General features: G+C 35.9%; 2 protein-coding genes across 2 annotated transcripts; both read right to left on the bottom strand.

The window, feature by feature from the left end:
* Window positions 1–6,073: 6,073 nt before the first annotated feature.
* LOTGIDRAFT_171875 (hypothetical protein) lies at window positions 6,074–8,276 on the bottom strand (the record flags this gene model as incomplete). Its single annotated transcript, XM_009048448.1, has 2 exons — window positions 6,074–6,201; window positions 6,821–8,276. The coding sequence occupies 2 exons, from the start codon at window positions 8,274–8,276 to the stop codon at window positions 6,074–6,076; spliced, it is 1,584 nt and encodes a 527-aa protein (XP_009046696.1).
* A 1,585-nt stretch (window positions 8,277–9,861) lies between these two features.
* Window positions 9,862–15,239, bottom strand: LOTGIDRAFT_237895 (hypothetical protein; the record flags this gene model as incomplete). Its single annotated transcript, XM_009048447.1, has 7 exons — window positions 9,862–10,244; window positions 10,444–10,657; window positions 10,958–11,066; window positions 11,363–11,640; window positions 11,939–12,058; window positions 12,980–13,036; window positions 15,173–15,239. The coding sequence occupies 7 exons, from the start codon at window positions 15,237–15,239 to the stop codon at window positions 9,977–9,979; spliced, it is 1,113 nt and encodes a 370-aa protein (XP_009046695.1). The 3' UTR covers window positions 9,862–9,976.
* Between the last annotated feature and the right edge of the window lie 119 nt (window positions 15,240–15,358).

Raw genomic sequence — 15,358 nt, 5'->3', positions numbered from 1 at the left:
GAGTGAAGATGATGACACATTATCTAATAATTCTATCTATATGATAAATAGTTGTAACACAAGTGGGCTATATTTACTAGTCCTAATGTCTCCTTATAGACATAGATATTCTAAAAAATATATCCATATTCATTGAAATAATTTAAAACAAAGTGTTATATTGTAGCGTGGGTGCCATGAAAGGACTAAATATTTATGACAATATTAATGGAAAATTCAATGGCAATAAGTGCCATGACAGATTCAAAAGGGTTTGATGATGTCACTAATTTCGAAGGGTCTTATGTGATAATGCATATTTTGCCATTAGTGATGAGTGATCATCAAACACTTTGTTTTAATTATTGCAAGAACCACAAACGTCTGATTTAAAATTAGAATGGTGCAAATTGATGCTAGTGTCCCTGATACACAAATCTCTTTATAATCCCTTTAAAGGTCATGAGCCTGTTTCAACACCCAAACTTCAAACCTACAAGTGACAAAATATAAATAAAAGAAACCTACATCCAGTAAATTTGTGAAACAGTTTCTGATTGAATGAATGACTGAATGAAACGGCCTGACTTGATTTATTAGATCAAGCATGATATTAATCAGAATAGTTTCCAAATAAACCTGAAGATTGAAAATGGTCTAACTTGATTTACAACATAAACTCTTATTAAGCAGGATAATGTCTTGATTAATGCCAACTCAACTGAATAGATAAATAAATGATATAGACCCTGGTCAACAAATTAAAGGGCCATCCGTTTGACCAATCTTACTTCAGTCTCAAAAACTGAAAATCCTTATCTTAGCTCATCAGTAATAGTGTTTACAGCTCACTGTCGAAATTTGAGCCATCAAATCCATGTGTGTTCAGAATCATCCGCGTTTGAAAGTTAAAATGCTGACTCAGTTATTTTTCTTTTTAAGTTCTTTTTAAATGAATGAATAAATTTATCAAATATGGTTCATTCAACTCAAGATAAGAAATATTTTGATTCCTGTGCCAGTGCTTTTGAGAGTCAGTCAGTGATCACCCTCTGAAACCCAAGATAGTAAGGATGAATAAAATCACTTAATTTAGCAGATAAATCAAACAGATTAGTGGTGTAATGCAAACGGGAAATTGTTTTCTATTTCAATCTGTCCCTGGGGAGGGGAGATAATTCACTGTCCAGATAAATATTACCGTGGCAATAACAATATGTTATCAAAGCTAAGTGGCATTTCATTCCTTCATTAATGTTAAAGGACTTCAATATAAAAAGCTTTGGAAAGGCATTATATTCTATCAAAAGGCAACATTAAACTTAAGTAAATGATACAACTTTGAGAGCACAAACTGTGCCAAAATAATGATGTTCTCAAATTGTAAAAAAATCATCATGTTTAAAATTATGATGTTCTCAAAAAAGCATGATCTTAAATTAATAAATTGTTTTCAAATTGGACAAGCTCAAAATTATAATGTTCTCAAAGAAGAATTATGAAAAATTATGATGTTCTCAAATTATGATGTTCTCAAATTATGATGTTCTCAAATTATGATGTTCTCAAATTAGCCATTCAATATTTGACAGGTTTATGAAATTAATTAATGGCTTTCAGGTCTTCCAAGTCAATAAGATTCCATAATCATCTTATATAATTACCATATCAGACCAATACAATTATTAGACATACACTAGTAATAAGGAATCCTTCCAATTTGAATTTCTGATTTCATGTATATCTGATGGTAATTTGGTTAATAGATGATTTCTGTATACTGACATCTTTTAATGGAATATGTAGACTTAAAAAGGGTTAGGGTGCTTTCAGGTAAAAGTGAGAAATTAACAGATAAAGTTCTCCAAATTTTACCAAATATATAGGAGGAAAACATTACTTAGCAGCCAACAACAAATTTGACAATTTCAAAGAAATCAAATGAGTTTTACTCGTTGACATCTTAATGGCCTACATCAACCAATATCTTTTTCCTTTTTTATTGGACTAATGAAATTGAATCATTTATCAATCATCTTTGTCAAATTTAACTAATGAAATGAAATGGAGTTTTGAATAATGATTTGTACTTTATTGGACTAATGAAAAGAAATGGAATCACTTATCATCTATGTAAAATTTAACTAATGAAATGAAATGGAGTTTTTGCATTATAATGGAATATGGTCTAGTTATCAAATTTAACTAATGAAATGAAATGGAGTTTTTGCATTATAATGGAATATGGTCTAGTTATCAAATTGGACTAATGAAATGAAATGAAATAAAAGGCTTGTCTCCTTCATGAGTTTAATTTAAAAGATGAAGAGTAAGTGTAATATTCTGGTTAATTAGATAATAAGAAATAAAAAGAAAGAAAGAAGTGATTAATTACACAATAACAGACAGTAACATGCAATTCTCTTTCTTTATTTTATAAAGACATTGTACCTATATATAACATTGTGGTAGATATACTTCACATATACATACAATTTTAATGTTATTTTCTGAACAAAGGAATGAGTGAATAACTGAGTGAGTGAACAAATAAAAAAATGCCTTCGATGTGCTATTTATCAATTGAATGAATGAACAAAGGAATGATAGAATGAATAAATGAATGAATAAAATCTGTTTAAAATATGCATGGGTTGTACACGATATTTTAATCTGCTCCATCTAAAATGCACTTAATGCCAGTGCTCAATACAAATGAACAAATGAATGAATGAATGAACAAATGAACAAATGAATGTAACCAATCTAAATGATTTTAATAATACATAAGAGGAGAGAATGATAATGTCCTGTAAGTCATTAATAGTTACCAATGAATTTATGAATAATGGTGTATCTATTAATGATGAATAGATGAATTAATTCAATGAAACAATATTGCATTACATTCCCAGCATTTTATTGTTTTTATTCATTCATCCATCCATTCATTCAATTGATCATGATTTCATTTCACAATGTTTTTTTTTATATCATTAATATTGCAGTTCATCTAATGTAAATTTAATAGTTATCCATTCATCCGTTTCATTCCTTCATTCATCTGTCTATTCAACTATCTCTCATTCATTCATCCATCCATCATAAGTTATTATAAATGTTATATTAAATGTACTATATTTGAACTATCCAACCATCATTTCTTCCCTTTCTCTCATTCCATCCATCTCCCCTCTTCTCCATCCATACCACTTCCTATTCTCCTTCATCCCTCCCTCTTCTTCTCCTCAATCCATCCATCTACCACTACCTCTCTCTCTCTCCTCTCCCTCTCCTAGATCCACCTACCCATCCATCCAACCATCAATCCATCCTTCCATCCTGTTTTTAATTTTGTATACAATTGTAGGCCTATATATGAAATATGACTATATTTGAGTTTTATATAATATAAGTAGGCCTATAACTAGTAATCAATATTCAACATAAAACTAGATATTAAAACTGCCCTGTTTAGTCTTTATTAGTTTTTATATGAAATCTATAAACATGTTTATGACCCTGTTATTTTATCACAGATTCAAACTTTGTTTTCATTTTAAAAAGAAAAGATAAAACAAAATCATGAGTCAAAAACTTTCTAAACTTGCATCTAATGCCACAGCTAAATTCATGGTTATCCGGCCAAGAGCCAGAATCAAGCTGGTCAAACCATCAGAAATGTGTTACAGTAAAATAATTAAATTTTGTGCCTACCAGACTTCATAAATCCATTGTTTGGTCAACCCACCAAGTAAACACTCAACTTCTTGAATTTTTTTTTAGAGGCCTATTTATGGGAACTAAACTCAGGGATTCCAAAGAATGCTCAAAACTTGTGTAGGCTACATTACTGGGGACTTCAATCCATTGTTTGGCAAACTTACAAAATTGATGGCTTCAAGGTAGTTTTAATACACTAGAGCAATATGGTCCAATATGTTTCAACAATATACATTGGTTATTGTGAAATACCACACAAGCTGTTACACTTTACTTAGTGTTTGTTGTATGCTTCATTTAATTAGTCAATTCTTTACTTGGAATAACATACTTCACAACTATTTCAATATCTTACATAGGTCATATTAACACTTGATAAGCATCCATAAACTCCATTGAGCTTTTCTATCAGATGTCTGTGGTTCCTGCAATTCCAATAAAACTAAGTTTTTGATGAGGTCACTATTGCAAGATTAGGCCCTTCAAATACTTAGTTTCAGTGAAATTGCAGGAATCACTTTAATGGCTTACATGCAGGTGGAGCAATGGGTCTATCAGTCCACAAATGCCATGAGGGTACATTTGGGTCCATAAGAATATCATTGACACAAGAACTGTTACCAAATTCATTATAATTAAAAAAAATATACTTTAATATCATTGTTATTATGAATTGAATATGTCAAAACATGTCAATCAAATATGTCAAAACATGTCAATCAAATATGTCAAAATACCTCCATCAAATACTTCAAAATAAGTCCATTAAATAAGTCAAAACATGTCAATCAAATATGTCAAAATATTTCAAATAGGATAAACAAACAGAAGTATCTAGCTCTTCTCAAGCATTTCTTGTGTAATTTCCTCTTGTCAAAACCAATTTAAATAGATACATCTCTATGATTTTTATAACAAAAAAACAAGCCGAATTTGAAAATCCATTTGCCCTATAAAAAATGTCTCTAAAAGGAAGGCAAATAAGACTGGATGTCTTTTTAATATCCAGCCTGAAATAGACTACTGTAGTACATTAAGTTCTATAATAGAGCCAGACATCAAGTCCATATTGTCATTAAAGCTTGGAACTGTCTATCATTTCAACTGTTACCTTGTCTCAATCCTTAATATTGTCAATCAAAATTAATTGTCTGGACAGTGTTTCATTCATTCCATTAGTACAGACAAAAAAGGTTGCAGAATGAAATCAGTTTTCTCCAGTTATTATCTTTTCCTTTTGTCCCCCAATTTTGCCAGGACAATAATTATTGTTAATAGTTTGGAGGGAATTGCCTTCACTTACCTGGTAACTGGGCATTTTCACCCACCACCAGTGACCTAGGCCAGTGCTTTTACAGGAGAGTATCTCTTATAACACCATATACTCAACATTGTGTACACCTTTCATTTTAAGGTCAAGGTCATTTTTCCAGATGGGTGTCAATGTTCCATTCCAAGGAACAGAACAAGGTAAACTGATAATAATTGTAAGTTGGTGTAAGTAATCCTAATAAGGATTGTTGTACCCATCATCACAGGCATACTGAATTACTTCATAGAGGCGTTTGCTTCATTTTGCCACTTCCAAGTGGTGTCCGTGAAAGAGGCATTCTGAATAGTGAAACCAGTTGAGAGGCATTTTCAATATGGTTAACATCATTGTCGCTTTATAAAGGCATTCAATTGAGAGTTTTTTGAAACATTATGAATAAAAGTTAAGAGGCATTTTCAATTATTGTCCCTTTAAGTCAAATCAAAACTGTACCAGAGGCATCTAAATGTTCTATACCGACAGTGAGATTGAAACCCACGGCATCTCATTGCTTCAAGATTTATCAATTTTCACTTAGTGGTTAAATATCAATCATTTAGAGCTATCAAGGACCTCCTGAAGACAATCTAATGGTTCAAACAGCGGATTCATTTCCACTTGTTACGTTCTGAAAGTTAATAGTTCAGTCTATCTATTACTGGTTTAATCATCTTCCGATTCCCTGCTAGGACCAGGAACCGTTATATATTGGAACAGATCTAGTCCACAAATAGGAATCTAAATCTTCACAATGTCAAGCTACTTCATTAGACACTTTTCTTGTAGCGGTTTTGTTGTAGGATCAGGATTTATTATCATTGGAAGAGAGATCATCCAAATATAGGAATCTATGTTGCACGTTGGTTGGCATCTTCACAATGGCAAGCTATTACGTTCTGCATCTTCACAGTGGCAAGCTATTACGTTCTGCATCTTCACAGTGGCAAGCTATTACGTTCTGCATCTTCACAGTGGCAAGCTATTACGTTCTGCATCTTCACAGTGGCAAGCTATTACGTTCTGCATCTTCACATTGGCAAGCTATTACGTTTTGCATGTTCACAATGGCATGCTTTTACGTTCTGCATCTTCACATTGGCAAGCTATTACCTTCTGCTTCTTATACCTTGACTTCATTGGCACTTTTCTTGTTTCACGGAATACAACGATTTTGTAGCATTTACAAACTTCCCCGATACAAGAAAGGGGCTTAATAAAGTCAAGGTATTGAATGTTTGCCATTATCTATATAGACTGAAATGCTCAAAAAGAATTCTTGCCTAAATCTCTGTGGACTTGGTATCCATTATACGGTCTATTAAAAGCTCATTACGACGCCTTTGCGACCGGAATTAAAACATATAATCTGAACGGCCTGTACCGAAGAAAGAAACGGAAATCAATGCCACCATTTAAAAAGAGTTAGCCTCAGGTTTGAAGAAAGATGTCTTAGTATCGAATTTGGTGGTGTGAAATGAAGAACTGGTATTCGTTAAACGTTTAGGGTCATCGATGTCACAGACCAATTTGTTGCACAAAGACACATTTTTGCGTCTTTTACGGCGACTTTTTTGTTGCGATTAAATTGGGGAAAAATGTGACATGATCTTTTTAGCGTCGAAGAGAAGGACATTGGTAAAAGAAATAGGTAGAAGAGCATAAATAATATTTGCTTCTAAAATATTGCTACATGCATCTTGAGAAGCTCCCGGAGCCAAGACACTGGCCAATATCTTAAAGATGTGGACCACGAAGGGCTGCAGCGAGTACCACGTGTGGTCCAAGATTAATCCCTCCTTAACTTACCTATCGCAGTGTAGATGATGACGATGAATACCGCAACAAGTAAGCACACCCCAATGACAATAAATACCACGTTTAAAATACGTTTTAGCACAATATTCTCTTCCGGATGGGGTCGTAAAATCCTGTCACAGTCTGTCTGACCCGTCATCCGGTTGTCAATCAAAACACGAGAGATCCGCTTCCAAATTGAGTCCTTATTAGCTCCTTTCACCTTGCGACTCCGATCGGCCTCATCCGTCACGACGATCTCAATTGCACGTGCATCCATCGTCACAGAAGATGCGTCCATTTCCATATTGGAAGAACATGAACCTGTCGTCACAGCGCAGCATGCGCCGCTCGAGCTCGGTATCTCACTCGACACCAAATTACTGTCGTCTGCTGAAACTCTTTGAGCCACGCGCTTTTTCTTGATTTCAGACGAGCGCGTGACAACATCTGCCACCAATGTTGGCTGTATGGAATCGATACCATCCAGTCCTAAAACAGATTGATTTGATTGTATTCGATCTATGTCATGATTGTTCGAGGCTTGTACTACATTAGTAGAACATTTAAACGACTGTTTTGAAGCATGAACGGTTGCTGTTGTGTTTTGCCGTGAGTAAGCTGTAATCGGAATGGTATCCAAAACCATAAATCGCTGCTGATAATATATCACTTGTCTCGCGGGATAGCTCTTCATTTGAAAGCATTTCACACCTTTATGCTTGGCGGGGTTTCTCTGAATCGGAGAATGCTCACGGGGATGGTCTGGTCTCTCTGCTGACGTTCCATCCGGCTGCTCTTTTTTCTTTAATCCGTCGGCAATTTGTTCACTTGGTGGCAGGTTTTCATCTTTAGAAGTATGCACCAGTGGGAAATCTGATTTAGCACCAAACCCTTTAGGAAGTGGGACCATTCTGCCATCTTTCTTGGTCGGAGTCAGTCCACCAAGAGTTCCACCCGGTCCTTTAACGGGCAGCTCCAAAAAAGCCTCCGGTGTCACATAACTGGAATCGCCCACAATGACCTTTCTTCTCTTCCGCGGTGAACATGATTCCCATACTTTGTTTTCATCAACTGTGGTCAGGGACGCCCGTTGGTTATTTCCTCGCACAGGCAACGTCTTTGGTTTGTTTCTCACGTCTGTTGATTCAGTTACAGAACTTCCGATGAACTCATCAACTGTAATTTCTGTCGAATTCAATTTCCAACGAATGGATTTTTTTCCACATCCGACATTCTTCAGTTCCGCCGAGGATGAATGGAACTCGGCCAAGTTTTTTTCCATTTCCGAATTAATTCGCCTTTTTCCTGCCTTTCCGAGTATTTTTTTCACAAAGCTCGGTGGTTTCTTTGAAGGTTCCTTTAGAGACTGTTTAACATCCACCATTGACTTCTTTTCTTCGACCGAAATCGCCGGAGAGATTCCTAAACTCGGATGTGTTTTTAATTCTTTCCATTTCGATGCCATTTTGGATTATCAAAATATAAAACTTTACCAAAATAAAGTGAAAGTAAACTCGGTTCTATTATCGAAGACAGTCTGTATTTGTGGACTGAAATGCTCTGATGAATACTCAGACAGTTTCCAGTTGTCTTAGTTCAAAATTAAAGGTACGGCTTTTACCACCCGTACCGAAATCTATTTTTGGAGCATCTTTCCAGGTAGTTTGTTTCAAAAAATCAAAAAAAGAAAGAAAAAAATAATCATCCAAGTCGAATTCAAACTACAATTCCGATGTAGCTATTCCGTTACCTTCGATCGCACCATAAGGTTCATTTATCAAGACGGCTTTCTCCTAAACCACATTCTTCACAGAATTATTTTCTTCGGTTGCTTATATTTCACCTTGTAGAGAAATATGTGTTACACTTTGTATGGTATACACTCACACCTCAAGTAGTGACAAGTAGTGAAATTCTATTTGAATCTGTTTGTTTTTATATAAAGATATCTGTTTTAAGATACTGGTGCAGCTTGTGAATTCAACACAAAAATACCTGATCGAAATTTTCTTGATTAAAGCAAATTCTTGCTAAAGAAAGAGAAAAGACGATAATTTGGTGAAGGCAAACTGGAACGGAGGGGATGGAAGGAAAAGGGAGGACAGTGGTGTACCTGATTGTGGTTAACCGGAAGGGCAGTGCTGAAACTGATGGAGGCAAAAGGAAGAGCAGTTAGGATTGACTCGCAATGGATTATAGATAACCGGAAGGGCTGAATTCACAACGGACGGTAGGAAACCGGAAGTTCAGAGCTGCAACTGAATGTGGGAAACCTGAAGGCTGGGGGATGCAACGGATGGTGGATGAAGCAGTGCGTTATATCAGAGCTTATAATTGTAGTAGAAGAAGGCGAGATTTTTGTCATGACGTGCAACTGTCGAGGGACCTTTAATACGCACGACCTATTATTAAAGTCTTCGGGATCTTTAAGGATAAAGCAATGATTTAGAGATATACTGATATATCTATTAATGGTAAAATACTGGTAACCGTTGAGTAGACAAGATAACTGTCATTTCTCACAAACCATAACTCTGGCTAAACATTTCATCTTTAATATTTAATAAGATACCACCCTTTAATGGATATATCTTGTTATTTTACCAAATAACCGAGGAATCTTTGTGGACTTTGGAGTACTTCCAATTTTAGGTGTGCAAACTGTTTGAAGCCGAAATTATTGGACTCCGTTGAAGTTTATCCCAGTTTGTCGCCTTTGGACATCGACAAGTTCAGGGTTGATCCAGACTGGATTAAAAAACAAGAGTGACAACTGGTCATGAAGGGAAATAAATTGCCGTGTAAAATTCAACCTAAGGACAACAATTGTTTCTTAAAAATATTCGTCGAACTCAAATAACCGAATGAATATTCTGATCGATTTCTTTTCATATACAAGACACCTTTTGCCACTCAGATCAACAGCTCAAAAATTTGAAATGAATCAAGGTTTATCGACAAAGCCCCATTTTCATTTCAAGACTAGATGTCCCGGTGAGGACGTACTGGACGTGCTCAATTTCAGAAGAAAATGGGCTTACAAGCACATATTAGATTGATAAAATTTATTAACCATACAAACAAAGGCAAGGGATCAAATCATCCACCAGCATTTTCAAAACTGGTTCGTCATCAGAAGCTTCAGAAGCAAAATATCGCAAGAAGTTATGGACAAGTGAGGACATTGGTGGTCATCTGGCATCCTGAAAGACCAATCATCGCACACAATGCCTGAGGATCTGTGTTATCACATACATCTTTTCTGCAATCAATATAGTCTTGGAGAATCAGAGAGTCATTACCACCCCGGTAGGAGTAGAAGCAGGTACTGAATGGTCGGTCGGTATAAATCAGACTACACGCATTGATGGCAATGGATTCTCGCTCTTTGGGATCGCATCCCATCCGTAACCTATGACACAGTGGATCGTTTCTGAAATAAAGATAGCTTAACAATGAATGCAAGACACGTTTACATCGGTAAATGAAATGGAGTTTTACGTCCTACTTTTCTGCACCTAATAGGTTAATGAAGAAGGGTTTTAACCAGTAGAAATGACTTTAATTGAAATGACCAGGTAATAGGCCACTAGGCTATATAAATACAGCAAGCAAAATTGAATGACACTTACTGTTCGGCTGATAAGGGAACATTGATTTCATTGATAGAAAGGAGGTAGTTGTCTAGAGAGGTGTACGCTAGGAGCTGTTGAGCTTTGGCATTGAAATCAGTTGGGTTGACGAAGTTGTTACACAATCCCGTATCTAAATCCACCACAGAGCTGGATGGTATTTTGATGGCTACTGAGTTATCTTCGCCTCTAAACCGGATCTCTAATTCATACACTGTAAGATATATAGCAAGTCTCCAAGAACGTTTGTTATGCATTGGAGCGCACAGGAATATGAGTTTATGGAAAAGACCTTCTTAACAAAGAGTTTTTGACTCCAGATCTTCACAGTTTCAGACCCTTGGAGCTAAGAGCAATGGCATGTTCTGACAATGACCATTAGCTCAGATCGATTTCCATCTGAAGGATGAGCCGAATCTTTCCATCGAAGCAACATGACATTCTGGAGCAGACTGTACTCAAAAGCCAAAGCCTTCCACGCCTACAAACACCCAGAGGGAAGATTACAACTTACACGGTACAGAGATGACTTGTTGGTTGTTGGCGTTAGTGGTAACAGTAAATTCTAAACTGGACGTTGGGCTTCCAGTGAAATTGTGGTACTGTATATTTTCAACGGTGTCCTAAAAATATACCCGTCTAGTTGTTAAAAAAAATTCAGATGAACACGTTAGATGGATAGCTAAGCAACAGCAGCCATGGGTATCCAGCTGTAAGCTGAAATACACCCTAAAGGGTACGATTGATCACGGTTACCTTTATAGTACCCTCCAAGAATTCAACACGGACAAAAGTGTCTGTATATGTACTATTACAGGGTGACTCTTCACCGTGCTTCTTTGGAGTTTGAAGACGTTATTGCCCTCGATAAAACAAGGAGGGGCCCTGAGTACATCGGACTGAGTCAGAGTATACTTACATAACAGCCATTGTCATTGCAAAACATGATCAGTCCTTTTGGTTCGTTTCTGATCATCATTTCCACAAATAGACCAGTGGTAACCATTTGAGAGGCGAACCTGGCAAAAGGTGTGGATCTAACTACTGCAGTCACTTTCAAGAACAAGTTCTCTATGCCAGTCTTGGTGATGTCCAAATGAGTCAGAATGTTTTTGCAAGGTACGAGAATCGCTGAGCGCTCTCTGTTGAACGTGGTAACATGGGGGTCGCCATACAGATGGCAGATATGGTTTGTAGCTGAAAAATACAAACATGGAGTTTTGCGTTCTACTTTTCTCCTTCAGATTGGGTTATATAAGACGAATACCACCTGAGAGTGCAATGAGCAGTACATAGGGTCTCGGTTAATTCATAGTCCGAACGATTTTTCATTTTACAGTCAAGTCTCCACAAAACTCTATTCATCTGTTGCAAATCCACGAAGATCTGCACATCCCCAGTATCGGCAAGAGCAACACAATGTACTTTAAGCAACATCAGCCTGTCCGAGTTAGATTCTTTGAATATTATATATCAAGACTCAATAATGTCTTACTTTCTGTGCACATAATTTTAGGATTACCAAAATACCCAGTTTTACATTGGCAAAGGCTGGTTGTACTGTTGCAGAAAGCATTGGAATCGCTGGAACATACAAAATCACCACACTGGATACCTGAAAGAGATGATACAAGATGGATATCTGAATATACACGTCAACAAATAACGCACCAATCAAAGTGCCAGAAAGAGTAAAACGAAGCATATCAAGACACGACAGAATCAGTGGCCATCGTGCCTCAAAAGATTCTGGTCTAAGAACCTTAAGCTTTTCGCAGTGCTGGACAGCTTCGTCCGATACTGCAATACAACCATGACTAAAAACATTTTGCTAAACTGAAACGAAAGCCTTAGTACAAAAAAAAATCCAAACAAAACAAGCTCATACCTGCATATCCAAAAGCTTCATTAACTGTCCAAGTTAAGAGTACAAACACAAAAATCCGGTTCATTTTTGTTCCAATTTTCCACCTCGTTACACAAACAAATAATGACCCCAGTATTAAAGAACAACTGATCTTTGGTGTTTTATATGTCCTATAATCAAACTCTATCAATCGATTTTAGAATCAAAAACCGATATTTGGTGTCTATACATTCTAATTTTCCCGATACAATTGTATAAATTACTGGTCTTCTGGATCAGGTACATGACTTTGCATACCAGTTTTGTTAATTTGGTTGTAACTTTGGTGCCCTTTCGTTGCCTTTCTTGCACTAACACGCACTAAAAATAGTTCTTCATTTTACAAAGGTCCAAAGAGTTGGGTTTTATGTAGTCTCGTATGATTGGAGAGGAACCAAAGATGAAAAATGGAATGGTGTAGCTGGAAGTAAGAAATGTCCCGATGCACACAGAAAAAAATTAAGAACTGCATCTTAAACTTTCATGTGGGATAGTTCAGTCGAAAGAGGGCACACTACAATTCACCTTAAGATAGAACATTATTATAAGTCTGTTTCCACGGCTAGTAGATTTAAAGGTAGAACTGGTATACATTCCCTTCCCATCCTCTAAATTACAGCTGGTACTGACCTATTGTATGATGACGAACATCCTCAGTACAAGCATCAGAATCAATAGTGTCAATATCTGATCCATAATAAATGGGTTTTGTTATTAGAAATCTATAAGCTAAGAAGGTCTATTAATCATCTAACAGGTGGGTGACTCTTACGCATTAGAAATAAAGGGGTCTATTTCTCTATATTCTTTTGTTGATATGCTGGCGACCCACATGCACTTGATGTGAAAGCAACTTTTCATTGAAAAAATTCAGCACCAAACGCTTCAACATTACTTTCAATAGTCAGTTTAATTGGCTCATCAAATTTTGTGAACTTCTAGCAATTCCGCTGAAACTTGGCGTTTTGTGACTATCGCTAAAGTGTTTATAATGTACAACAGCAAGGTGCGTACTTATCAATGATATTACTGTTGATACACAAAGTTTATAAAACCTCTTTACAATCAATTGAATGTACAACTACCTGCGATCATATAATCCAAAGTTTTTCGTTATTTTTGGTTGATCAATCCTACTTGAACCGGTTTTAAAGAACCGGCTATTCACAAACTGTAACGATATCTCTAGAAGGAACAATTCCCACCTCGCCCTTTAAACAAATAACATATCGTTTGAGGCATAAAGAAATGAATAGTGCTCATAGTAGTACAATAGAGATTTAAACTCGCAAACTAAAATCATTGGTTTTAAGTCTTGATTAGGAGATGATTTCTCGTCAGTCAGAATTTTCTAGATAAGATGTGTTCGATTTGTCTCCTATTAATAGTTAGTTTCTATAGTTATAGTATAAACGAAAACAACGACCAATCGAACAAACCCTTTACATATTTCTACACTCTATTGTTTCAAATCTCAACTTAGATGTGAGCTGAAATCAGGGGTTAAGAAATAAAAACTACTGTTTGTAACCAAGGAGTTCATTGTTGAATCAAGAGGTTATGGGCTAAAGAACCTCGCTGGGAGAAACTTTCACCTTTATAAGGTATGTAATTGTTGCTTATATTGTCTTTATTCATTGAAAATCCAATAGTCAGATGGGCAATTAACCGAGGCTTTTTTTTTATTTTTTTTTAAAAGTTTTTTTAAATTTTGCAAACGGCGACGATGAATGGAATATTCTGATTCTGAATTCTGGTGTCTGCTTAAGTTCCCAGCTCAACAGCTCTGTCTGTTTACAAAACGTCAATTGCAGACGTTCCAGAGTTCAGTTACATAGTGCAGGACCAACACCAGATGGATGAGTACTATTTATAATTCAATAGCAAGGAAGAATTGAAATACAACTCATAAATAAATGGGTATAATTCGGAAAAATTTTACTTTTTTTTAAGATTCCTTGTGAAAAAGAAAACAAGAATTGATGCGGATAGAAGATTAACATTTGATAATTAAAATCCTCTGTATAAAAATGTATTTATTGTATATGGTATGTTATTACCGTTGTGTTTTCATTTGATTACAAATCCCACATGAAAAATACCTCCCCCGCCTTGACAATCGGCACATGTAAGTGGGTATTGGCACACCAAAGTGAACAACGAGGACAAGGTGTTTTTAAGAGTAAAAGTAAACAGCAAGCGAATGCTACAATAGACGTCAAAATATTCTCAAATGCTTCAAAACATGTCAACCAAATAAGTCAAAACATATCAATTAAAACTAACATCTGTCAACAAAGTCATAACATGTCTATCAAAACGTCATAATATTCCTTTTCGTTTTAAATATTTTAAACTGCTTTCGCAGAGGGTTTCACCCTTTTTCTTTCTATTACTACTTTCAGCATCCTTGGTCAATTGCATTACCTCCCTTCCCCCAAATAAATTATTATTATTTTGTGATATTATCTTTTATATATCAGAGAACGGAGGCTGATTAAACAAAACGACTAAAATTATAATTGTCCAAAAATATTATGATAGACTACAAAAAATTGATATTTATAGTGGCTAGACCATTACGACCTGGTTTTGTCAGCAATTCTTACACGTAAACTGTAATTTCTTGGAACGGGTGTGATTTGTACGGTGCGGGATTATCGATATCGTTACAGAACAAAATGGAAGAACTGAATTCACGAGGTAAAGTTCTGAACACGATTCGGGACGTCGTGCTTATGCAATCCCAAAGAGAAATCGTACGGACATAAGTTTCAGTTCAGGCTCTGGTTGATCCCGTCTCCATACCTTGTCTATTCTCACCTTCATGGATATTAACAAATACAGAAAGCAAATGAAAACTTGTTAGTAATAAAATCTCCTTAGCCATAGTATATTATCAATGTGGATAATATCGCACCGTTGCTAAAGGAACATGGGAGCCATATCTGCAATGATGGGACACTTTGTTCTGGGACTTTTATGTCATATTAGGAGCGAGGGGAACAA

The sequence above is a fragment of the Lottia gigantea genome, assembly GCF_000327385.1.
Source record: "Lottia gigantea unplaced genomic scaffold LOTGIsca_121, whole genome shotgun sequence".
Classification (NCBI taxonomy): Eukaryota; Metazoa; Mollusca; class Gastropoda; family Lottiidae; genus Lottia; species Lottia gigantea.
Note: the sequence above shows the minus strand (reverse complement) of the source record. Positions and strands in the feature narration are given on the sequence as shown.